Here is a 25,017-nt window from a genome sequence, read left to right as displayed (position 1 = left end):
TGGGTCGAGCTGTCAGTGGCAACGGGAGGCGGTATAGACCTGGACACTATAGCGGCAGCCATTGGCCTGGATCATAAACGTACATAACCCCTCCAAGCTTACCCCTCTGCCACCAAAAGGGTTAAAATGTACAATTTGTAGTTTGTTTGGCTGAGGGTTACAGTAGTTATTGCACAAAGAAGCGATAAGTTAAATGCTCCACCGCTGTCACAAACTAAACAGCTGCTTGTTTTTGGAAAGCCATCTCACGTAGCTTCCTCTGCGCGGGAGCTCTGCGCGTCTGTCAGCTATAACTCAGTTGATCATTCGTGCCACGGGGACCCGGCAGAAATGAGTTCTCCGATTAGTAAACTCTTAATACACCGGGTAGAGGGGGAGCTGGCAGAGCATCACTAAAGATGAAACATGGATGAAAGCCATGAATCCGTGCCAAGTCCGACTCCGAAGCGGGAAGACGCTATCTGTCAACCGAAAGAGGCTATATCCTACCGTCTGATGCCTCGCTGGTACTTCGGCAACTGCAATCACCCACTAACTTAATTAAAGCTGCTGTTCCATTCACAGAAAACATTCACTGCATTCAGAAGAATGCTAAGCAATAAAAAACCCTAGCAGACCCATCAATGTATCTCCTCTGATGGTAAAATCACTTAAACACAGAAACATTTAAGAAGCATTTTTTCAGTTTCTGAGTTTCACCAACCCATCGGTGTCTGCTTTTGTGTCAGATGTGTCAAAAGTTCCCTGCAAAAATAAATAAATAAATGAATAAAGCAACATTTTACACGATTAAATAATTGTTTCTGGGAAAGGCTTGGCTATTCAACGGCAGCAGAAATAATGTTTTCTGATGCCGCATTTAACTCTAAATTACAAAAGTCTTAAAAAGCCGTGGTAAAACGTAACGTGCATTTTTAGACCTGAAAATAAAAGAAATAAATATTGACTCTAATATATATATTTACACACACACCTATATATACATATATATATATTTACACACACACTCATTCATATATATATATTTATATGTATACACATATATATATATATATACACACATATATATATATATATACACACACATATATATATCTACACACAACTATATATATATATATATATATATATATATATATATATATATATATATATATATACACCTACATGCATTAAACTGAAATAAATCTAATATGACCTATAATATAATGTAATCACTGTTTGGTCCAACAAAAAGTTATAATATTGACCTGAATAGTAAAATTCATTATCCTGCTAAACACTGTTAGCCAATAAAAGGGGGACGTGACACCAAAGTGAAACTGGTACACGTGGCAGAGATGAAGCCCTTACTTGGTACAGATATCGGCTATAGGTAGGAAATAATGATATAAGAGAATCCTAATCATCATTATTATCATTATTAACCATAAAACTGTATTTCCCAAAATAAGAAATGTGACGGATATAACTTTCACGGCCAAGAAACAAACTTTCCAATTTCCCCCCCTTATGCCTGGCTCATCTCCTGCCGCTCACATGTCCGTACCGGGTACTTCCGGTCTGAGGGGTGCCTCGATCTGGCCTTCCTCATACGTCATCATGAAACTGCCCTATCTTTTACAGTACGCGCCTGCTTCCCTACTTTCATTCCGGCGGAAGTAGTTCCTCTTGTGGTAGCCTAGTTTCCGTTTCTGGGTCCCGTGCGCAGTGAGTGAGGTCGGTGTAGCGGCGGCCTCCTCCTGTGGGTGGCGGGTGCCATGGCCGAGCTGGTGCAGGGACAGAGCGCGGCTCCCGTGGGGATCAAGTCCGAGGGATTCGCCGACGCGCTGCACCGGGTTCGGCAGGTGAGGCCGGCGGGGTTCGAGAAGTGGTCGGTACGGGAGAGGGTGGGGTAGGCCTCAACTAGAACGACGGTAGGAAGGTGAAAGCCGCAGAGCGGGAGTAGGAGGCCTTCAGGGGGACTGTGGAGTCACTAAATGCCTCCTTGACACGCTTTCCCCCTGGTAGGTAACTGTTAGAGAGGTCTGAGGCCTTCTCCTGGGCTCCAGGCCTACCCTCCGCCCCCACCCCCAGCACAGGCCTCCTGCTTATGGCCAACACAATAATGGCCACAGTATACTTATCACTGTACGTATGCACAGCCAGCATTAGTGCTCTGGGTGTCCAGACCCATGCTTATGGCATCCAGCCCCCTTTTCGCCCCCCCATATGCCATGCCTAGGGGTTATAATCTCTGTTTGGTCAGGTAGGAGTTAAAATGGTGCCTTTTAATGTCCCAGTCTTAACTTTTCATGTCCTCCAGATATGTTCTTTTTTATTTTTAGAAAACAAACTCTCTCTTCTGCACTTTACACTTAATGCTAACTTTTTGGGCCCATTCTTCTGTACCCCTACCTATATAGTATAATTAACATATTTACGGCATGTTTCATTACCATGGAAAGACTGAATAAAGATACTTTTACGCGACTCTTAACCCTTTAATTACCTGCCTTCTCTGAATCTCCACATAACGTTCTCACGCTAGCACTTAAATTTGCTTGCCGCCTTCCTACACGTATTCTAGAATACTAAAAAGTTAATGTTTCACTAATTTCTGCGTGCGTGCTGTCCTGGATAATCACATTTTAGTGGTGGTATTCCAGCCATTTTAATTCCAACCCCCATCATCCTCAGCAAATTGCTCGGCACAGGTTTGCTGCGGAGTGTGTGGGGGGGGGTTAGGTAACTGCCATTGAGCTACTTTCCAACCCTTCTACTGAAATCTTAGGTTTGCATCCCAGCCCCCACTTCTGTGACTTACAGCTTGAGTACTTTGTTTATACTCATCTCCCCCCCCCATTTTCTGAAAATCCCACGTTTTTAGAACGCGTATTTTTTTTTTATTAAAAGGCGCTCTGAAAAACTAATCATTTGATCTCTGCTTTCTTTATCTGTGCAGGAAAACAGGTGATCTTTCCTTATGACCTTGCACCTGCAAAGGTTTTACGCAGAGGTCAAGGATAGCGTGAGAACCCATAGGTCGTCTCTCCATAGGGTTGTCTTTGGCTAGAGCCAAGATGGCTGTTTTTTATCGCAAAGTATTTGGATAATACAATATTTTTTCCTAGAAAGTTCAAAATAATAGTATGGATTGCAGGTAATTGGTAAAGCCAATATTACATTTTTTTTTTAATGACATCTATTTCCTACATTTTCCTTTTTAATATATATAAAAAAAAACTTTGGTTGTTTAGATAACTAATTTAAAATAGTCCAGCGTTCCGTGTGATCTGGTTAAAGCAGAAACCCCTGAGATTCTGCTGAAAGGAGCCGCTCAGCGTTTCTCTCTTCTGAGGCGAGCGTGATAAGTTATCAGGTTTGGTTTGCTCTTTATTTTTGCACCAATCCAGAAATATCACAGATGTTCCTAATCTACATTTCCGTTTCTGCCGGCTCGAGGCTTACATCATGAAAGCATATAATAATGTCCAGCGTCTTTAGTCTGTCCCCAAGTACCTTGGGTACTCCTTTTATTCACACACTGGTGATCAGTATGACTAGTAAAAGGACGGCGGCAAAGTCCCGACGATGACTTCAGTCCTCAAAACCGGCACTTAAAAACCCTTGGCGTGTAGAAATGCCGTCCATGGGATGATTTAGTTTGACATGATCACCTGTTCACATAGCATGAACCTATTGTCATGAAGGTGTGTGGCTTTCAAGAAGGTAGCATGTTGGCCGATCAGAACCAGCACCAAAGCTTTTTGGAACTTGCAGAAAAGTCTAATCGACTCTTAAAGCAAAAAGCTTTACGTTTACGTTTTGGGGAGAATCACAGCGGCTTCTGCTGTCGCAGCCTTGCGTGTATAAATATAACATATGGAAAGGCACGTAGCGTGAAGATATGTTACAGAAAGCTGGGGTTACCTGCCTCAAACCTGATCTAAAGTTTCATCACGTTCCCAGCTTAGCCCAAATATGTTCTGTTGCCCTTTTGTGTACTTTTGGTGTTTGTATAAAAAAAACAACAAACACTTTAAGAGCGAAAAGATTACGCTCTACAAACATGTTACCGTTTTAGAAACGGATTGCAGAATATTTCTCTACAAAGGCCCTCTGTTTAGTTTATTTTGCTTTTGCAAACGCTGGCCGCGGGTACATTACATCCAGATACTTGCTTTCAATGTTTACTCGGTAATAGATTGCGCTTGGAACACGAAAATATCGCTAGCCCGGCAAAGCCGTGAGTGTGCGGAGACCGCTGCGTTGTTGAGGGGTGGTGTGCGGTCGTAGAAGTTCTCGTGCACGGATCTGAGCGTCGGCTGCCTCCATCATCCCCCAAGGTCACACACGAACACGCAGATTAACTCGGAGAGCTAATGTGGCTAAGATCTTCTCATGTCACGTTGACTTTTACCTACCTGGCAGAGCCCTCCGCTGTGTCCTCCCCCTCCCCATGCAATCGCTAGTAAAGCTGCAGTCCCGCTTGGAATGCCCTGCGACTGGCTGTACACCATTTCATATTCATGTTGACCGTCATGCCCAGTCAGTGCTGTGACGTTAACCACTGGTCCCCTGAAACAATAAAAGCGGGCAAGCTTCCAAAAACCGGGAATAACTTCAGCCGCCGGCTTGCGACTGAATTCAATTGATTCACGCTGGGAGATATTTTCGTTGGCTAATTGTAGCGCAGTCTGCGCCGGCCGTCTTACCGCCTGAATATCTGTGACTGGCTCGGGCCTGTCCCTTGGTCCGGCTCGCTTAAAACTAATTAAAGAGCTCTGTATGTTCGAGAGCGTAGAGATTCTAGGCAGCTAATTGTGTGGCTTAATATATTCCTCCTAACCCCGGGCTTCCCGCTCTGCTGCTGTTCCACTTATGCCTTTGGCCTTTTTCTCTTACAGATAGCTGCTAAAATCGATGGCATCCCACACTTGAATAATTCTGGCTCGCTCGTCGACCCATCAGTATATGGTTACGGCGTGCAAAAAAGACCCCTCGACGATGGAGGTAAGACGGTGCAATAACTCGGACACAATGTTCACTCGCCTGGCTTGTGGTGTTTATGCAAGCGTGTGCGGCTATAGCGGTACAGAGGCCTTCCAGCGGCACACGCTTTGTGTTTTCTGTCCTGTCTCTTTCCAGCTGTTTACTTCTGTTAATCATCTATCTTAACTTGACGGGGCGAACGGCCTCTTGATTCTAAGTTCAGAGTTTTAGTGGACGATCGCTGCTGACCTGTATCTGTTTCAGGCTCTCTCACCTCTGGCATTGCTTTATCTGTTCACTAGTGACAATGGAGACCACTTTCCCCTCCGGCCGCAGGAAGCTTTTAACAATTTATCATCAGTTTAATCCAATACCAAAAATAATCTTGCTTTTGTTTTGTTTTTTTTTGTTTTTTCTGTATTTTTAGAAAATGTAGGCTTTTCTGGTAATGTCAGTTATATTAAGATATAAAATATTCTACACCTAAGCAGCTAATGTTGGGTATGATAAAAATAGGAAGAAAAAAATACGCTTTCTGCATGAAGTTACTTCTGAAGCATGCGAGTTAAGCGATTGGGTTTTGCTATTATTTTTCTCCTGGCGCCTTGTGTGTGCGTCTAATTCTCTTCCGCTCTGTGCTTCATTGAAATCTGTGTGCCGCTCGCTTCAAAGTTCTAACTACAGCTGAATAATGAAATATAATATAATAAATGCGCTCGGACGTAGTATCTGCTAGGGCCCGGGCGCGCGTCTTTGCGTTTGCACGAGCGGATCTGTCGCGGTAACGTATTGCCGTGGCCCCTTCACTATTTTTAAACGTCTCCGTGAAAACGTCGCTCCGTTGCTATCCAAATATAGAAAGCCCTGTCACCTCTGTGGTGTTTAATGGAAGAACAAGTGGTGTGTTCAGTTCTGCGCGGGCTTAAAACTCTAGTGTTTAAACATAACCGCAATACACAGCCTGGTCAGCGCCTGGTGAGCCTGTTAAATGATTTCATTGTTCTAGGAGCCGGCACTTCTTGAGGTCAAACAGTTGGCAGGGTTGATCATACCTTTAAGAACTTGGTATTTTTTCCTCCCCAAGTCGTAACTTTGTTTTTTTTTTTTAAACGTAGCTCGCTCCACAGAAATGATGCAAAGATCCGCTCGGCCGTTTTCTGCTTAGGCGTTTGCAGCCGCTGTATGTGGATTTTGTAAACCAGCGATGTTGTTTAATGTTTACTTTGTTCCTTCATCTCGCCAGCCTTTTGTTTACTCACCTCTAGCCCTCGATCGACTGCTTGCTGAACGTATACGCAGCAGCTGCTGTTATTTGATCCTATTGCATTTCTGGAGCGTCGGGTCCTGCGTTGACAGTCACGCCACGCCGTTAGAATCTCACAGAGCGGGGGCTTAAACATCGCGTGCATGCGGCCCCCCGGCTGGCGGAAACATGCTATTTATAAAGAGTTTATCAGGACAAATAATGACCGCTCTTCAAAGATAAATACTTTTAAGACTCGCTGGCTCTGCCACCGAGTTCTGTCGTATATGACGTGGGGGGAGCACCGTATCAAAGGGTTAAATTAGATTCCGGTTACCTTGTTAGGTAGGTTGTTAGTGTTATCACTAATCCGACTGGATTGTGTGCTGGAATTATTAAAAGTGGCTTTCGAGTTAAATTACGCGCCAGTGTGCTGAGCAAATAAAGCTTGGCAGATCTGCCGTTTTCTTGGGGCTTTAATCGCGTTCAGAAACACAATTTTAAGAAGCTGTTTCAGTTTCTATAGCAACAACAATCATTGCCTGGTGAATGAGTCAGGATTTGAGTGTTTGGGCGCTCGGCGTCTCTAAGAATCCTGAACTCGGTTACACAAGACTTAAAGGTCCGCTGCAACCCATTCTAACTTTAAATGCATGTTGGAGTCCGTTGCGCATGGACTCTGATGTCATTTACTGCATGCAAATCAGCCCGGGCGTTTGTGATGGGGTTAGAAAACGATGCTCCCGTGTCATTTAACTCCTCCCACTGCTCGATCTACTAAATGCTGTGTGTGTGTGTGTGTGTGTGTGTGTATACACACGTCTCGCACATGCTCAGTAGCACCCGTTCTACTCAATGGAAGCTGAGCCAATCGAGTGTATTGGTGGACCACTGGTAGTATACATGCTATGCCTACTGATTAAAAGACAAACCAATTAATACTAATTGGGGGGACAAATAATACTTTTTACCCGTTTCAGAGCAGTTTTGGTGCCAACTCCTCGTGTTCCTAGCTACTCCGTATAGTGTGTCTGACTTTCCCCTTGACCTTAAATCTTTTCTCCTCTGTAGTCTTCCGCATGCCTTACTAATTCACCTTGAATAAGAGCGCTGTGTCCCTCTCTTCCTCCTCTTTCTCTTCTCCATCTGACAGACCAGCCGGATTGTAAAAAATTGGCACCTCTGAATGATCGTAAGTACCCCCCCACACACACACTCCTTTCCTGTTGGGGTATCTGTCATTGGACCCGACTCTGCATGTCGCCCCTCCGTAGCCTGGTCTGTAGCTTGGAGGAGGAGGAGAACACAAACCCCCTCGGTGTAATATTTTATCTACCCTCCCCTGCATGCCGTGTATTGGTTCTTCGCGGTGGGGCATTGAGATGCTGAAGCATGAGTGTTTAGTATGAAGAGACCAATTTACACTAAACGCTTGCACGTTTACTCGCCTTCCACCTTTGTCCCCAATCGTTTTAATAAATATTAAGTATACAACCTGCATGTGCGTATCAAATTACATCAGTCTATCTGCCCGTGGTCTGGAGAAGACCACCATGCAGCCAGTGGTAAAGCAGGGCAGAAATGTCTTCCCCCATTGGCTGTGTGCTGCTTGGATGCTTTGAGGCCAAGTAGGAGGCTTTTTGGTCTCAGATTAAAGAATTTAGAGTATTACATCATCAAAGCCTGGCATATACGATCCATAGCATGACGTGTGCTGTGATGCGCTTAACACTGCGTGGGGGTTTTGGCCTGGAGTAAGTGCTGCAGAATTCGAAATATGGAGGTTTGAGGTTTTCTGGGAAATATCATCAGACGCGTGAAAGCGGAGGGGAGCTGTCGGCGGCAGCCGTGTACCCGAGGCTAGGAAGTGATTCATCCACGTGACACAATGCCACAAATATTAGTGCCTTCTATTGGAACCTTTCCAGACTCGTTTGAATAAAGATGTTTTCTTTACACTTATGGCGAGCGTTCAATACGCTATAGCCCTTCTTATAAGTAAAATGTGCATCAGTGTCCGTTATGTGGCATTACCGGTGCATTTTACTGCATGCGCAGGAATGGCTGCTGCTTGGTGCAGGAGAAGCAGATGGTGAGGAGGAAATGAGACTCGTGTAGTTCTTACATTTTAATAGAAGTCACTTTTTACACGCAGAGAAATGCGTAACGGCCTCCATTGTGCATTTCAATATCTTCTTATGGCTTTATGAGTTCTCACTGTTATCTGAGCCCCCAGTCTACCAACGCCCTGAGTACCGCCCGTGGGGAAACAATGGAATGCCTTGGCCTTAATCACCCTCTAATACATTCTGTAGAGGAATGGACTTCATTAGCATTGCCATAAAGCACCAACTTATTGTGCCGGGAAAGTCACCCCAAATATCACATGACTGAAACAAAAATGGCGGCCTCCAGGGCTGCAGATAAGTTAATTGGAACAGGATAAGGGAAAACAGGTTTTTGTCACCACTGACCTACATTATAGGTATAGAGTGCTGGGGGGGGGGTTCCGTGGGACTCCCTCCATGGAAGGAAGGGAAAAGTCTGTTGTGCGGCATGTTTTGCCTACAACTCGTCAATCATTACACGGGAAGATTCAAGAACAAGCTCTGGTTGTTACAAACTTTAAAAGTTGGTCTCTGATTGCCTTTTGTAATAGCGGGTGTTCCGCAAACGTACGGAACGCATGTTATCATCCATTGGGATGTAAAGGCCGAGGCGGGTTCGTATTGGACGGCCGGCTCTGTGTGTTTTGGAACGCATGTGGACTGTTCACGGAATTCCAGTGACAAACAAAGTGAAATAAGGCAAGGTTGATATGAAAAGTAATTAGCGCCATTTATCTGTTGCTCTGTACATCTTTTATGTATTCCTCGGTGGTCGGAATGACTTGGTCTTCTCTCTTGGCTCAGGAAGTGATATGATCTTGGGAAATCCAGCCAAGCGAGCCTTGTGTTTATTCAAGATTGTCTGTAGACCCCTGGTATACATGGGGGGGATCCTTTTACCTGTCGCACCACCTGTTATTTGACATGCGTAGTGTCGGCACCGCAAGTCATTTTGTAAATAAAGCATCATTAAAAACGGTTAGATTTGGGATTCTGAGCGATCAGCAGGAATCCCCCGGCCCGTCTCGCTCCCGATGGACTTGTTCTACCATCTCTTTATGGAGAGCAAAACGCGTCCCTATTATCTGTCTTATTGATCTGTGTTTAAAAAGCAGACGTGTCTTCAGCTCCACTCTTGGCCTGTATTCATGTGCGTGCCAATCTGCTTAATCTTTTACATCATGTTTAATTTGGTGGCTACGCGGAGGATTTAAAGATTTCCCTTCTCTCCTGTGTATTATATTCTCAAGTAACCCGGGATGTTGGGGGGGACTTGCAGTATGTTCTCCTTATTTCGGCACATGAAAGCATGCGATCAATGTCCCATCGGTCGCCCAGCTGGCCTTTGCAGTTTATAGACCTTTGACGGCGATGATGTCCGTTTCCCTCAATGAGATTCCCATAACTCATTTATTTTAGCCACGAAGACTATTTGCCCCCCCCTCTTTTTACCTCCAGCTCTTTAGACAGAATGTATTTTTCCACTAAGATGAAGTTGGCTTATCCGAAATAATACTTTTCATTTTCCTCCATCTTTTCTTTCTCTTCCACAGTTGGTAACCAGTTAGGAGCCCTGGTACATCAAAGGTAAGCAGTGGGCTATGTTTTATTATTTATTGATCGCAATCTAATTGTTTATTGATCTGCCATCTGTAGACTAGTATGAGACAAGCGGTGTTTTTGAGACTTGCGAAAGGAGGGGGGGGTTTGCAGAATATTTTTTTCTTCTTCGCTAATCCGCATGTTTTTTTTTTCCAAAAATGGCTAATGGACTAAAAACGTAATTTAATAGAGAAAAGATGAGAGCTTGGAGAAGGAGGTCGTGTTATAGGCTTGCATTTGCAAAGTCAAAAGTCTCTGTTAACTATATTAACCTTTCTTTATGTAATAGACTTATCTGACAAGCAGTTTGTAATGTAAGCTATTTGCTGACTCAGCCAATCAGAAGCCTTTCAGGGTCAATGACACAGAATTAAACCGGGACATATGACTTTATTGTAAAACGTTTTACATGAAATCTAATAGTGGAAGGAAAGCCTACTGGGAACGTTCTGGGTGCTGCAAGTCCTAACTTAAGAAGCATTGCCTGGATTCAGTGATTCGGGTGGAAGGGCGTCAGAATAGATCACTTTAGATGAAAGATGGCTGTCTGCGATGTCTTGGCTCTGTGCAGTGTAAATTTAAAGGTTGCCTTTTCTCCTCGTTCTGACATTTTCTTCCCTTGTTTTAGAACTGTGATGACAGAAGAATTTAAAGTGCCTGACAAGATGGTGGGATTCAGTAAGTTTCACATGAAGGCCCCTAGTAGTTTCATTCCCTAGTAGTTTTGGTCCCTAGTAGTTTCATTCCCCTACATTGTGGCAGAATCACAGAGTCTGTACCTTCTTTAAAGCGCCTGTCTGTTTTTAGGCTTGGTCCTCCTAATGTTTGCATACAGCCCTTCATACATGTGACCATATTTAATCTTTCATTGTTAGAGACACTTTAATTAGAGGACACATCCCATCCTTCTGAAAATGTCTCTCCCATAATTGGCGGAGAGCCATTGTTGGAACAAAGGTGTCGAAAACCAACATAGAATAGGAGATCCAAGATGAGACGTGATTTTTTTTTTTTTTCTTTTATCCTTGTTTCAGTAATTGGTCGCGGTGGAGAGCAGATCTCACGGATCCAGACAGAATCTGGTTGCAAGATTCAAATAGCGCCAGGTAAACCATCTGCACAATCCATCCCAGACACGCTTACCCAACCGGAAGTAAACTTTTTGTTTGCCAAAATAAGTGAACCTCTCTGCGGTGGGGAGGCTATCGGCGTTTAAAGTGAATTGTGTTCCTGTGTCAGAAAGCCAGCGTTTCCAACCCTAAATATGCATATTAACTCTGGATTCTAATCGTTGTTTATATTTTGTTGCAGATAGCGGTGGTTTGCCGGAGAGATCCTGCGTCCTGACTGGTGCGCCGGAAAGCATAGAGTAAGGGGTTCTTGTGTATATATTTTTTTTTGTTTTGTTTTTCTTTGTCCCCCAAATCTTCAAATTAAGGTATATCGATGACACTGCCGTACAGGTCGTTGTCTCCCTTACAAGCTCTTTGTGACGATTAGTTCCTGATCTAAAATGCCAAAATCGCAATAGTGTAATCTCCTTGAAATCCACCCAATGCCTCCCCTCCCTTTTTCTTTCCCAAAAGCTGCAATCTTGCTTCCACAATTACCATGCTTTTTTTTTTCGCTTAGCGAGCGAATACAAAGGTCCTTGAAAGGTTGTCGCAGCAGGCAGAGACGATGCGGTTTCTGTGTATATATGAATGTGTATTTTGTCCTGTTGTGCTCTCTACTTAGAGCTGGCATTGGGCATCAGCCCCCCCCCCTCCTCCCTAGACGCTCCAAAAATAATACACCTTACTGCACCCATGTTGGTCTCTGGAGTTATAGGGGCGTTCCAAAGCCCCCCGTTTATGCCCGGCTACTGTGAGCAATGAACTGGAATAACTGTTATAGGCAACCGTACATTACTTAGAAAGCCACAGGGTTTCTGTTGGTATATGTGTGTATATATATATAAATATAAACCGCTTGCCCCGGATCTTGTACAGTGAAACCTCTAGGTGAAAAAAAACAGAATTGTCGCAGACGTGAGTGTTCTTTCTGAACACCGTCTCTGCCGTGGGGAATATATCCAGACAATAAAACCTCCTTATAACGGATTCATCTCTAAGCCTTTCTAATAATTGCCTGCATGGAATCTGTATTAATAAAATATTTTCGGATAAATAAATATTGTCAGCGTGGAGTTAGGTGTGCGCGCGCCGTTTACTTTCTCTATTGTGACTGTCTAGGCTTAAAATAAAAGATCCTATTTGCGGTGTGGGGTGTCGGCAGAATAATGGTTTATATTCTAGATCCTACCTGTCCTTATAACTCGCTTCTCGGTGCTTCTTCCCGCAGACATGCAAAGCGTCTTTTAGGACAGATTGTCGAACGCTGTCGGAACGGGCCAGGCTTCCATAACGACATGGACGGAAACAACACAGTCCAGGAGATCCTAATTCCGGCTTCTAAAGTTGGTCTGGTAATCGGCAAAGGAGGCGACACCATTAAACAGTTGCAGGTACTCGTTACCAAAATGCTGTCCTTCCTAACACTATGGTTGTAACGCAGTTGCAGGATCTTGCTACTGTTACAGCAGTAAGAGGGTTAAACACGAGTTCTCTCGAGTCCTAAGATCTTCCTACCGGTGCTCCCTCCTTTTTCCTCCTTTTTTTAGCGCCTTCTAATTTCTTCTGCTAATAGTTTTGTTCTGCGGCAGGTATAAGAGTGTAATTATGCTCAGTGTGGGACATGCTTTGTAGGATGTTAATTTGCACAGAAGTGTGAGCTGCTTCTAATTACTATTTAATCTACTGTGCTTGTGTAGCTTTTACCCCAAAAAACACATTTTTGTTCCTAAACCCTTTACGTGCCAGAGAATATATTCTCTAAAAGCTGTGGGTATTGTCATTTTTACGTTAAACGTAAGCCTAAAACACCCTCCCCATAGAAGTTGCCTTCTTGGCCCACGTGAAAGGTTTCTGCGTCGGTAGAACCGACAGAAAGCCGATAGGTTCTTCGCTGGATCTGCCGAGCGCGGGAAATGGACAGATCGCATGCTAGCTTACCACCAGATCTTTTACCGGTGCTCTTTTTACAGCACCGCTCGGCTGACCGAGCTGATTAATTCACAGGACATGTGACGTTTGAGCACGCTCAGTAGGTTCTCTGGCTGCCGAAGGGTTAAATGGCATAGGTAGCCTTGTCAAAATATTCACACCCCCCAGACATATACAGGAAACCTGATCTTCGGCTTGTAATCTAAATATTAAAACTTGGAAAAGGGTTCGCGTTCCGCTGTGTTTTTAATGTCCGTGTAGATTGTCCCGGTTAGTATTGAGCCCACTGGGGGCCTGTTATGGCGGGACTTTAGGTCCCCCCGCGTCTTCATATAGCAGGAGATGATTAGAAGTGCTTTTGCTACGTTCGTTTCCGTTTAAAAAGAAAAATTGAGGCGTTACACACACCGTGGACAGAATCATTGCCATTAAGCCCTGAAAGGAAAACACTTTCTCCGACATGTTTAAAGTTTGAGTAGCGCAACGCTGTGAACACAAGCTATTTATTTATTTATAGGAGAGGACCGGCGTTAAAATGATTATGATCCAAGATGGCCCATTACCGACCGGGGCAGACAAGCCGCTTAGGATCACAGGAGACCCTTTCAAAGTACAGGTACGTCCATTCTGTTCTGTCTACAAACGGCGCCGATTTGCCGGCTGCTGTGCGCATGTTTTGTAATGAATGACTTTGCCCTTCAGGCAGCGTGAGGGTTTAGGCAAATGCACTCTGTATAAAACATTCTCCTCTGGTGCGCTGTATAAAGCCCGTCATGAAAAGTCACACCAGAGCAGATACGCTCCAGTGTTTATCACACCAGCCGTGTTTCCGTCTCCCACCGGGATAAAGGCCCCGGCAGGAGAACGGAATTATGTTTTGGTGCTGTAAATACGCATTACTTTTTAGCAGGTGCTTATGCCAAGAAGCTGGCGTGCTGGCATGGGGAAGGGGCACGGCGAGTTGCTCTGATAAGCGTACAGGCCTTCGCTCTGCCCACAAAGGGGTTAAACCACCTGCAAAGAGACAGTTAACTCATTGTGGGGTTTAGCAAATCCTGGCTGTCTAGCGGGGAAGTTGAGTTGCAAATATGGCGACCCGTCTCATGGATTTTATCAATTTCTCTGATTCTGCAGCAAGCGAGAGACTTGGTTCTGGAGATCATACGAGAAAAGGACCAGATCGACTTCAGGGGTGTCCGTAGTGACTTCAGCTCCAGGATGGGTGGATGCAACGTAGAGGTAAACGGCCCGAATCTGCTTTTTCTCACCTTGACATCGTCAATCTTGTTTTGTGCCTGCATTTCAAATGGGGTTCCCACCGTACCTTGGGGGGGATTTCTTTTATTCAACAGATGCTTCTAAAATACTGCTAATGTTTTATGTAAATTCATTGTGATGAACAGAATACTTGCCTCTGCGAAAAGGGCTACAAGAAAACTGCCATTAATTTAGTGGGGGTTATGTCATGCAGGTATCGGTAATAAAATGGCGGGCTTTACGTTTATTGCATTAAATGCTTGATATAAAATGCATGTTGAAACCTGACGTTTACATGGTCTTTTCTGCATGTAATCAACATTTTAAATAGACTGTTCAGTGTTGTGCGCGGGAGAATGACACCTAAGTGTTCACTTTAAAGGATAAATGAGCATGTAAAAAAAAACTGGAAGTCTGCTTTTATTTGGGTATTTTAGGTTTCTGGCCCATAACAAATAATTTGTCTAATATTGAACCCTTCTTTTGTTGCTGGCCAGGTGCCTGTACCCCGGTTCGCTGTGGGAATCGTAATAGGGAGGAATGGTGAAATGATCAAGAAGATTCAGAATGATGCCGGAGTGAGGATTCAGTTCAAGCCAGGTTTGTAACTTTTCTTTTCTTGTTGGGTGTCGTGTTAGGGCCCCAAGGGTCCCAGTTTAAAATCTATAAAAGGGTTTTTTTTTTTCTTCCCAGCTGATTTTTCATACTAGGGAGCCCTTTTATAGTTCCCGCAGAAATGGGAATATAAACCTGTAGCTGTATGGTAGCAGACTCTAGATTTCCTCTTCTGCAGAATCGCTTGTTTTAGTAGCAGTGTGTACCCCGGCCGTGTTTATATGTGCTTGTTTCTGTGTGGAACAGCAGGCGCTTTGCTGAAATGGCTTGTGTTTGTCTCCCGCAGATGACGGAATTAGCCCCGAGCGAGTGGCGCAAGTAATGGGCGCCCCAGACCGATGTCAGCACGCTGCTCACATAATCAACGAGCTTATTATAACGGCACAGGTGAGCGCCTTGGGACAACTGTGGACAGCCGTCTGTCTTGTGTGGGGGCTTACTGCAAGTTTCCCGGGGGGGTTTCACCCTTTCTGTGACATTTCCCTGTCCTGGCATCTATATACGTTTCTGGCTCCTGAGATGCTACTTTTAACTCGCAATATGTTGTGTACATTAGCCGCTTTTACGTTCTCCAGCCTTCTGTCAAGGCATAAAATAAGACTGCCATGTTGCGCAGCCTAACAACTGCTTCTAAAATCTGCAGTTTTTTTTTTTTTAGATTTAATGAAAGTTAAGTCTATCGGATTTCTTAATGAGTTATACCAGCCGTTTAACAATCTATACTCTGCTAGTTGAATTGCGTGGAGTTTAAATTGTTTTGACGCAGCATTAAAAGGTTTCGAGGCATATGTTTTTCTGCTTCAGAGATGTTCTCGGAATCCTCTTGGTGAAAAACATGCCATAAACGGTACCTTTAGAAATGTTTATACCCAAATGGCGGGACTCTAGCACAGGTTATTTGTATCGCTTCTGTTTCCTATACACTGCGATGGTGTCAATTAGCCTAATCTGACTCATAGAGACTTTGCCCTAAAACGCCTCTCCCTCTCCTGCAGGAACGCGATGGCTTCGGGAATCTTGCGGTGGCTCGCGCGAGGGGACGCAGTCGCGGCGATTGGAATATCGGTACGCCAGGCGGCATGCAGGAGATCACGTACACTGTGCCGGCGGACAAATGCGGACTGGTAATTGGCAAAGGTAAGAGAAAAGGCTTGGAAAGCACACACACCTCGTGGCACAGAAATCACAAGGCCGCTCGCTGTTTGTACGCAGAGCAAATTATGGTTTTATTGGGCCGGTAAAATGGCTCTGTCCCGCGGCCAGTCGTTCCAGCCTGGGATCGGTGTTTTCAGTATAACGCAGGCCAGATCACCACAGCTTTTCCTTTCCAAAGAGACTCATTGTTCTGCATTGCATTTCACTCGTTTTTGACTTTAAATTAATAATAAAGAAAAAATTATATATATATATATATATATATATATATATATATATATTTATTTATTATACACTCTACTACAAGTATAGTGTAGATCTCTGTGTCCTTTCCTGTGGCTACCTCAATGAGTGAATGGCAAGTAACCTTTGTATTCAAACAATATTGATTTAGGTTTACCTGGTTGTCTTGTGACTTCCAGGACTACCAGAAAGTCCGTCTCACACCTTCACGCTGCGGGTTTAACTCCAGAACAGGCCGTTAAGAAATGTCGTCCTCGCTCTGTGAAAAGCGGAAGCCCCCTGTTTTTTGATCATCTGCTCCCACCCCTCCCCGCGCACGGTCTCTGCCCTCGCTCGGTCCAAATTTCCATGATAAATGCCAATAATAATGAAGGGGGCTGGCAGCCCAAGCCTGTCCACTCTGCCTTTTAGCTGTCATGATTAATTGCTTTACGAGTAGCCATTCAGCTGCGGGGCCCCTCTGGTCCTTGTTTCTTAAAAGAAGGGGAGGTGGGTGTGAAGTTTTGACACCGCCACCAACTATTTCCCCCCCCCCCCCGGATAAAAGGGCGCAGGATTAAGACGGGACTCTGAGACTGCACAGAGTATGGATGGCAATGCAGACTAATGCTGGAAAGCAACAGCTAGACCTAAAAGATAAAAGTATGCTGTTTCAGATTAAGCCAAAGTTTAAAACATGGCTTTTAGTGGAAAAAAAAACCCTAAAGAGTTGCCCCATGAAAGCAAGGCAGTAACAGCATAAAAACTGAACAGAGCAATAGCGGTTAATTTTTTTAGGTTTTTTATAAATAAATTTGGACACTTGAAGTAGCGTAGTTTTCATGTCTTTTTGGGGTATCCGCTCAACATCTCATGATTGGCTGTGACTTTATCAGCTTTCGACTTCTTGCATTGAGCTAGCAGCGGAAACCTCTGTCTTTGCAAAGGCTGTTGGCCTTGAGGATTCCTCTTTTGCCGGTCCTTATACCTTTCCTGAGAGGCATTTCCATGCCTCAACCACCCTTTCTGCCAAAAGCAGAGGGTCCTCCTTTGTGTCCAAGCCTTGCGGGTGAGGGGGGGGGGGGACATGAATTCTTTATCCGTTTGCTGTCCACTTGGCCGGCGTGTATGTCCGCCGGGCGTCTGCACGATACAATAGCTTTAGGACTCGCGAGCCGTTTGCGGAAGCAGCATGAAACGCCTGGCTGTGAACCAGAGCCTCTAGAGCCCTAATTACCAGAGCAATTAGCACGCTTATTCAACAAGTGATAATCATTTTTTGTTCTTTACTTGTGAGTTTAGGGCCAGCTATTAGTAGTTCATTCTACAGAACTACACAGGGCTGAATGGGTTAACAATTAAGTGCTTTATGGATATTAAGGTGTGTTTAAAAAAAATAAAAAAAAAATTTATGAACTTTGTGCGAGTCTCGGTTGGGTTACTGAGATGCGGCTAATTGTTAAGGTAGGGCGTATGGGGTGAGAGTGATTTCCGTTTTTGTTACTCCGTGTGCCCCCTGCTGGCTCTCCCCCCGTCTCCTCTCCCAGCGAGTGTGTGTGTTCAGCGTGTTTTGTTTGGGTGCGTAACTGGGACCATCACTTCATTCATTGTGATTCAATGAATGCATTCTCTCCATATGGCTCAGTAAACGTTCCATTAAAAGCTTCCATATTACTGTCAATAGCCCCATTACTATTTTCTTTCTTTCTAGTGGGGAAAACAAATTCTGCTTTAATTTCAATTTTTTTATGCAATTCTGAACAGCATTAAAGCGCCACTAATAAATAATAAAGGATATCTTGCGATCAGGCGTTTGGAAACAAAACAATATCCCAGACTGAGAACAGTTCGCTACAAGGGAAACGTTTTAAGTGGTCAAAACTTGCTTTTAAATTTGACACTGAAATCATTGCCAAATATTGTTATCGGACCTAAATCCTGCTCTTTCGCTCTTGTTTTGCAGGCGGTGAAAATATCAAAAGCATTAACCAGCAATCCGGAGCCCACGTGGAGCTTCAGCGAAATCCCCCTCCCAACACGGATCCAAGCGTCCGGATATTCACCATCCGAGGTGTCCCACAACAGATCGAGCTGGCGAGGCATCTCATCGATGAGAAAGTTGGGGTAGGTTGAAGCTTTTGGTTAACCAGCGACTCAGTGTTTGTGAGCCAGGAACGGGGGTTTTGTGATTTCTGTAAAGAATATTTAAGGTAAAGGATCTCTGGAGTGTAGGAATTAACACATTAATCCCAGTAATAAAAGCAGAGAACATGCCTTGTATCTGTTCTAAGTCTTATTCTGTCTTTTTTTCTTTTAGGGTACAGCAATAGGGGCTCCGAGCAGTTTCGGGCAGAGTCCTTTTAGCCAGGCACATGCGACACCTCATCAGAAGTGAGTGGCTACACTTTGGTATGGGAGCGAGTTGGGGTCGGTTATGATGCCAGAGTTCTCCATTTTGTTTCAGAGGACACAAGTGTGCTAAGCGGCTAATGTCTCTGCATCCCAATATGACTTGCGTTTGATTGCCCTGTATGCATTCACTCTAATAGACAATAAATGTGGCAGATTAGTACGGCGTGTGATTCCTTCTCATTTTCACTGCAGTGGTCCTCAGGCGTTTGTAACCCAGGGTTGGGGCAGCACTTACCAGGCGTGGCAACAGCCCGGCCAACAACTACCAGGTGAGCGACACGTCGTACCTGGGCAACGGAGCGCCAGCTGATCGCACCCTGCGCCATTTACCGCTCAAGTGCCAACTTGCTATAATATAAACACTACACACAATAGATGCCTAAAAAAACTGATTAAGTCAACATTGCCGTATTTGCTTTTTATTAGGCGTTCCTGGTAAAAGGTGAATTTTGGCTACACTTGGTTTATATGAATGTTGCCTCTGTGGCTATTGTAAGGAATACAATTCCGTGTAAGGAACGGGTTTTATTCTCTGCCTTTTCTCTATTCAGTTTCCAAGGTGAAATGAGCATTCGTGCCTCTCCTTCCACCTACGCCATCTCTTTCGATCTAATGGAGATAAGCGACTTTAGGTGTTGGCGGCAGTTATGCCGTTCACATAAGGGACACCTCGTGTTCCTAGAGAGCTGCGTTTTTGGTTGTGTGCTCCGGATATCTAGCCTTCCGGGGGCATTATTATTGTGCCGAGTACAGAGGGGTCTGTTGGAATATGTGATCTTGGCTTTGCAGCACTTTCCATAAACTAAATAGCAGTTGGGTTTAAAGAACTTTTAGTTCACCCATCAGATATCTTGCAAGGTTAGGAGTATTTAACTTGTGTTTTTGCCTGGATAAACGGTCTTCTGCTCAAACAATACCCAATACGCTCAAACGGCATCATTCCATCTGATAAAGCATTAATAATGACTCTTGCCTCCAGATGAGCGTGCTTGGCGGCGTTTGTGTGTGTGTGGTGGGTTTAAATTGCTTTGCCATTTGGTGGCGTGAATGGAAATGCCGCACACCCCCCCATATTGTCACACAAACCTTATTGTTTGCAGATAGTGTCTTTGCAGAACCAGAGGGAAATGTCTGTAAAGCATTCATGGCACAACTGGTGAACTAATTGAGCGAGTCCTTTCTCCTCCCTCTCCTGCCCTAATAAGTGATCTAAACATTTAGGTTTTATTGTGTCCCTCGGCGGCCCCCCCTCTTCACCTTCTGCCTAAAATACCCGATGATGTAGAGCATCCCCGGTTTGCAGTCCATTAATTGGCGTGTCCTTCAATGACTTCCCTGAGAAAAGATTTTGATGGGGGGTCCTTTTTGTGAGAATTAGCAGGTGGACACTCTGTGTGACCCTGAGCCGGCGACAAAGGAATGAAGACCTGACTTGTGGCGTCCGCCTCTTCGGGTTCATTCACTGCTCTTAACACTTTTTTTTTTTTTCTTTCTCCTAAATCCTTCGATATGTGTATCTTGACTGTTTTATTTCTAAACAATGAAGTAGAAATCTACCTTTTAAAATAAAAAAAAAGTTCTTGGTTTGAAGAATCTGAACCTGTTCATCTGGCTTGGGGGCTTCCTTACTAAATATTTTAGTGGGTGAACTATGGGAATTGTGCTACGTGTCGCCCAAACAGGCATGAGGATAAAGCAAAACAGGATTATAGATATTTTTTGTCTACGATACTATTCCATTTTCTTATTGAGGTAGTAATATTCCCGTGAGCTTTTAGAATCGCGTCCGATTTCATAATGTAAGAAGCGTTGATTATTGCGCTTTGGGAATGATGTACGGGGGCGCGTTCTGTTCTGTACATACAGTGTTTAGGAGAAACCAATATTCTCCGACTTCCCAGACAGCGACCCCATCGGCTGACGGAGCAATGCTTGTCTTTTTGTACAGGTCAACAGAGCCAGCAGCAGAACGCTCAGCCGGATTACAGCAAGGCATGGGAGGAGTATTACAAGAAGCAGAGTAAGTAGCCAGACGGCCGGGGAAACCAGCTGCGCTCTCGTTTCTGTAATGGCCGTTCTTAGTACGCCATAAAGTAGCAGTTCCTATGGCGTTGCTACAGTTCTGTAACGCCTGCCTTACAAGATGGGGGGGGGGGTCTGTCACGTCTGCATGCTAGACGACGTTGGAAAGCGTTGAGTGGGGTAATGACCTTGTGAAGGTTGGCCTCTCCGCTCTAAATATTCTGATCTCGACTCTCTCCAGGCCAAGCTGCCAGCGCCCCCTCTCAGCCAAGCTCACAACCAGACTACACGATGGCGTGGGCAGAGTATTACAGACAACAGGCGGCTTACTACGGGCAGTCATTGGGGCAAACTCAGACCCACAGCCAGGTGAGTAGCCCTGAACGCTTATCTACATGCCGTCTGTGTGACTGTCCAACGTGAATTAACCACGGAGCCGCTCGTATGATCACTTCTAAGCAAGGATCGATTTTCTCTAACCCCGCATTGGGGGAGCTGCGTATGTTGTCGGCCCACCGCCCCAATACTCGCTGAATGACTGTTGGGGTGCATGATCTGTTTCTGTGCACGTTCTTTAGGGTCGCCAACTAACCCCCCCCCCTCCGTTCTTGTTTTTTTCAGGAGCAGTAGAACAAGTGTCCGGTCGACGGCAAGTTTTATTTTTAATTCCCAATCCCCCTTTGGAATCATTGCAGAAAACGAACCTTAATTTGTAACAGGTTTCTAGATTTGCAGAACTTTTGATGAAGACTCTGTTTGTAAAACACTAGTCATAGGGTTAAATCTTTACTGAACTTTGCTAAGAATCAGGATTCTATAATATACTAAAGATATAAATGTGCTGAGAGTATTTTTTTTTTCCTCTTCTTTTTTGGGGGGTGTTTTGTTTGTTTTTTTTCTCTACCCTTGAAAAAAAAAGTGTTAACATGTATTCTTTTTGAACCAAGAAATTTAGAAATGCATATATACATATATATTCCTCCACTGTGTAGCCTCTACCCCCTCCGGTGCTGAAATTGCAACATATTTGTCTCACATTTTTTTTTTTGTAACTTTTTTTGTCTCGACAATACAGCTTTGGAGGTCTTATGAATGTTAAAACTTATAAAATTTTGAAAAACAAAGTGTACACAAACTCCTATTTTTTTTTTAAAAAGAAATGTGTATTTAAATATTCTTAACTGTAAATTCATTAAATGTTTTAAGTCTAATTTTTCTTGATATTATGACTGTATTTGATTTTATTGCATTTTTTTTTTTTAAAGAGAATTAATATCCGTGTTATCTGGTTCTGAAATATGTCATTCTGAATACCGAATATTTTGAATATGTTTTCTGAGACAAGTATTGTGTGTATGGGGGAAAAAAAAGGGGAGGGGGAGCAGTTTCATATTTTGTAGGCTTTGTATAATACCTAGGGTTTTGAAGGGTTAATATAAAAAAAAAAGAAATTTGATTGTTAACCCTTCTCCTGCCAGACTGAACTGTATGCATTGTAGAGCAATGCATGGCAAGGCTTTCTGGCAGCAAAGGGGTGAATTTTTTTTATCACTTATTCTGTTGCCTGTGTATATCGGACATCCAAGCTATAATAACATGAAAAGAGAAAATTTTGTGCTGTCGGAAAATATAAATATTATTTTTTAATATGAATAAATCAACTGTTAGAATCTTTAATGCAAACACTGTGGAACACTTAACAGGTGAAAAAGTTTAAAAAAGAATCGTAATAACTTTTTTTTTAACTCCAGGGTTCGTGTTTTGGCTTTGATCTTTATTTTTTTTCTGTTTTTGCCGTTATTTTTTTTCCTTATTTTGAATTTTGTTAGTATTTTATTAACTAATTGTCAAATTTACCATAGTAAATAAAACTAGTATTAACCACAGTATGTGCTAAAAAAATTTTGATTTAATAAAAGGGATATGATTTTGAATGTTTGTAGTTTTTTTTTTTTTCTTGTACAGATGGCTGTATTTTTAAAAAGACAAAACAAAATCCAATCTAATTTTTTTGCGTGTGCATTTAAAATTAATCCATGGGAAACATTCCATGTCTTAGTTTGTTTTTTGGGTGGGTGTTTAAGGGCTTTAACTAATTTCTTTTTTGTTTGTTTTTTTTGCCTAAAGTTTAACTATTAAAAAAAAATTCACAATTGAGCGATAATGAGTATGTTACAGCAAGATGTCTTATCATCTGAGAACTGCATTTTACACTCTATATAATAAAAATGCCACAAGCTTCCTTGTGGATAAAAAATTCTCATGTCTGCCTGCTTTAATGTGTTGACTTTCTTGTGTAAATATCAGTTGTCTTTTTTTCAAAGCTTTTTGTACATGTTTAGATTATACAATAAATTGTTGGAGATTATTGTGGGGAACAAAAATAAGACGGTGTAAAGGGCTCCGGATTTTGTTTCTTCTGTAGCTTTGCATCAGAATTATTCATTGGATGGGTAGAAGCTGTCGAGTCGCGATTAGCCATTTATATAAGTTCTCGCTCTATCTGAGCCCAAATCTACTAAACAAACGCCCCGACTCCTTATCATACTGCCTGCGGGGAATAGAGTGATGTAGACCTAATCGCCCATTCAGACACTCTGACTAAAGAGTCTATGGAGGAACGGACTTCATTAGCATTGCCATAAAGCATCAGCTCAGTGTGGTGATTGAGCCAGGAAAGTCACCCAAAATATCACATGACTGACAGCAACGGCGGCTCCAGGTCTGCAGATAGTTTATTGGAACAAAATTATTCTCTCAATCGGCCTCGGTGTCAAGATTATTTATATATATATATATATATATATATATATATATATATATATATATATATAATTAGTGCATAATTCTGCTATTTGTTTACCACAACATGACAATGTTTTATAACATATAAAGTAACAGGCCATGTTGCTAATTAAGCTTTCCTCTAATATTGGTAAACATAGTTTGACTGGAACTAGTAATTTCCGTATATTCCTATATATTACATTAGATACCGTAGGTTTCCGCGCTGTGTATCTCTGCGTATTACATTCGTTTTTTTTCTGTGCTATTCATGCGGTCTGAATACATCTGGGAAATGCCCTCCCCTGAATACGGGTAAAAGTGTTCAGATGAATCCCTTTTAAAGGGTTTTCACATTCAATGATTTAAAGTTACTTTATAAACCGCAAAGAGCATGGACCATCTATATGATGTCACCTTTTTAAATTCACTGTTACATATATCTAGCTTAGCGTCTTGTCATTAATAAGTGGACTGTAGGGAAAATCCAGTAATTCTTCACGCCAGTAAATCACATTTTGATTACCGTGGTGGATCTCGCGGACGTTTCACATTATAAATATGTATATATCATTGTTTAATTACTTATGAATGATATTAAACTTACAATAAATATAAAGAAAAAAAAAATGGGTTTTTTTTTTTGTCTGTTCTCTACCCACCCCCCATGAAGCCTCGGTTTGTTACCTTCATCCGAATGATACTTATTATGGGTTACGAAATATTCGAATGTTTTATGGGAGAGGGAAATTAAAAATATATAAATAAATTATCTCGGATAAAACGTCCCGTAAAACTAGAGACATTTATGCGGACTTATGTATGTATCGGAAATCAATTTGAACCCAATACTTAAGCGTAATTGTGACTCCCAGTTGGATCCATTACGAACAGGAGATTGATATCTGAATATGTGCAGAGCATTATATGGCGCATACGTTCCTCAATGCACAGGTGGACGAGGAAGAGCAGAGCGAGGAATGGAGTCTCGGACTGACGCAGAGCGAGTTGCTGAGACAGGATTTAATGCCGAATATTGGAATGGGAATTCAAAGTGGGGTATTATAGCGAGCACTCGCCTCTAATTCATCTTCTAAGCTCTGTGCCAGAATCACATTTGGCATGGTTCAGTAGGAGTAATTGAGCTATAATGAACTCTGAGGTGTCCTGTAATTGAAGACGGAGCATTGCAAACTGTGCCAAACTCATAAATGACTTAAGAATTTGCGGATGCAATCTCTTTAATATATCGGTAAGTACAGCTTTGCGACGCTCCCTTGTGGTATTCCCATACTATGAATTATAGAAATCCCTCATTAGGGCTCGAGCTTTTACCGAGGGTGGAGCAGGGGGCGGAATATTGCGCAGACCCACTGTGCTCGACTTTCATATTTATGCGGCTATTAGGATGGCATTTGGGCGCCTCTCTGGCGCGTCCATTACTTGCTATCGGCAGCCATTGTGTTGTCGGAGAGGGGTGGAGGGCTGTCGTAAAAAGGGCTCGCACCACCGAGCGTCTTCTGCAGCACAAAGAGTATCTTTTATTTTATTTTACATCCCCTTTGCGGCATTACGGTCT

At 43.2% G+C, this 25,017-nt stretch overlaps 1 protein-coding gene across 1 annotated transcript; it reads left to right on the top strand.

Annotated features, from left to right (window-relative positions):
* The first annotated feature begins 1,655 nt into the window (after positions 1 to 1,655).
* FUBP3 (far upstream element binding protein 3) lies at positions 1,656 to 22,913 on the top strand. Its single transcript, XM_053472825.1, has 18 exons — positions 1,656 to 1,847; positions 4,890 to 4,995; positions 9,879 to 9,912; positions 10,556 to 10,605; positions 10,962 to 11,033; positions 11,239 to 11,296; positions 12,271 to 12,433; positions 13,489 to 13,587; positions 14,106 to 14,210; positions 14,726 to 14,828; positions 15,130 to 15,230; positions 15,839 to 15,980; positions 18,184 to 18,344; positions 18,538 to 18,611; positions 18,825 to 18,901; positions 20,581 to 20,652; positions 20,896 to 21,023; positions 21,276 to 22,913. Exons 1-18 carry the CDS (start codon positions 1,761 to 1,763, stop codon positions 21,282 to 21,284), a joined length of 1,641 nt encoding a protein of 546 aa, XP_053328800.1. The 5' UTR covers positions 1,656 to 1,760; the 3' UTR covers positions 21,285 to 22,913.
* Positions 22,914 to 25,017: the final 2,104 nt, after the last annotated feature.

This window comes from Spea bombifrons, chromosome 8, assembly GCF_027358695.1.
Source record: "Spea bombifrons isolate aSpeBom1 chromosome 8, aSpeBom1.2.pri, whole genome shotgun sequence".
Classification (NCBI taxonomy): Eukaryota; Metazoa; Chordata; class Amphibia; order Anura; family Pelobatidae; genus Spea; species Spea bombifrons.
The sequence above is the reverse complement of the archived record's forward strand: the minus strand, read 5'-3'. Positions and strand labels throughout refer to the sequence as shown.

Bases quoted from the DNA above. Each gene is read 5' to 3' on its own strand.
- FUBP3 (XM_053472825.1), top strand. From the start codon at position 1,761: ATGGCCGAGCTGGTGCAGGGACAGAGCGCGGCTCCCGTGGGGATCAAG. The intron at 12,434-13,488 runs GTACTCGTTACC...ATTTATTTATAG, and splicing joins ACACCATTAAACAGTTGCAG to GAGAGGACCGGCGTTAAAAT. The intron at 20,653-20,895 runs GTAAGTAGCCAG...GACTCTCTCCAG, and splicing joins GGAGTATTACAAGAAGCAGA to GCCAAGCTGCCAGCGCCCCC.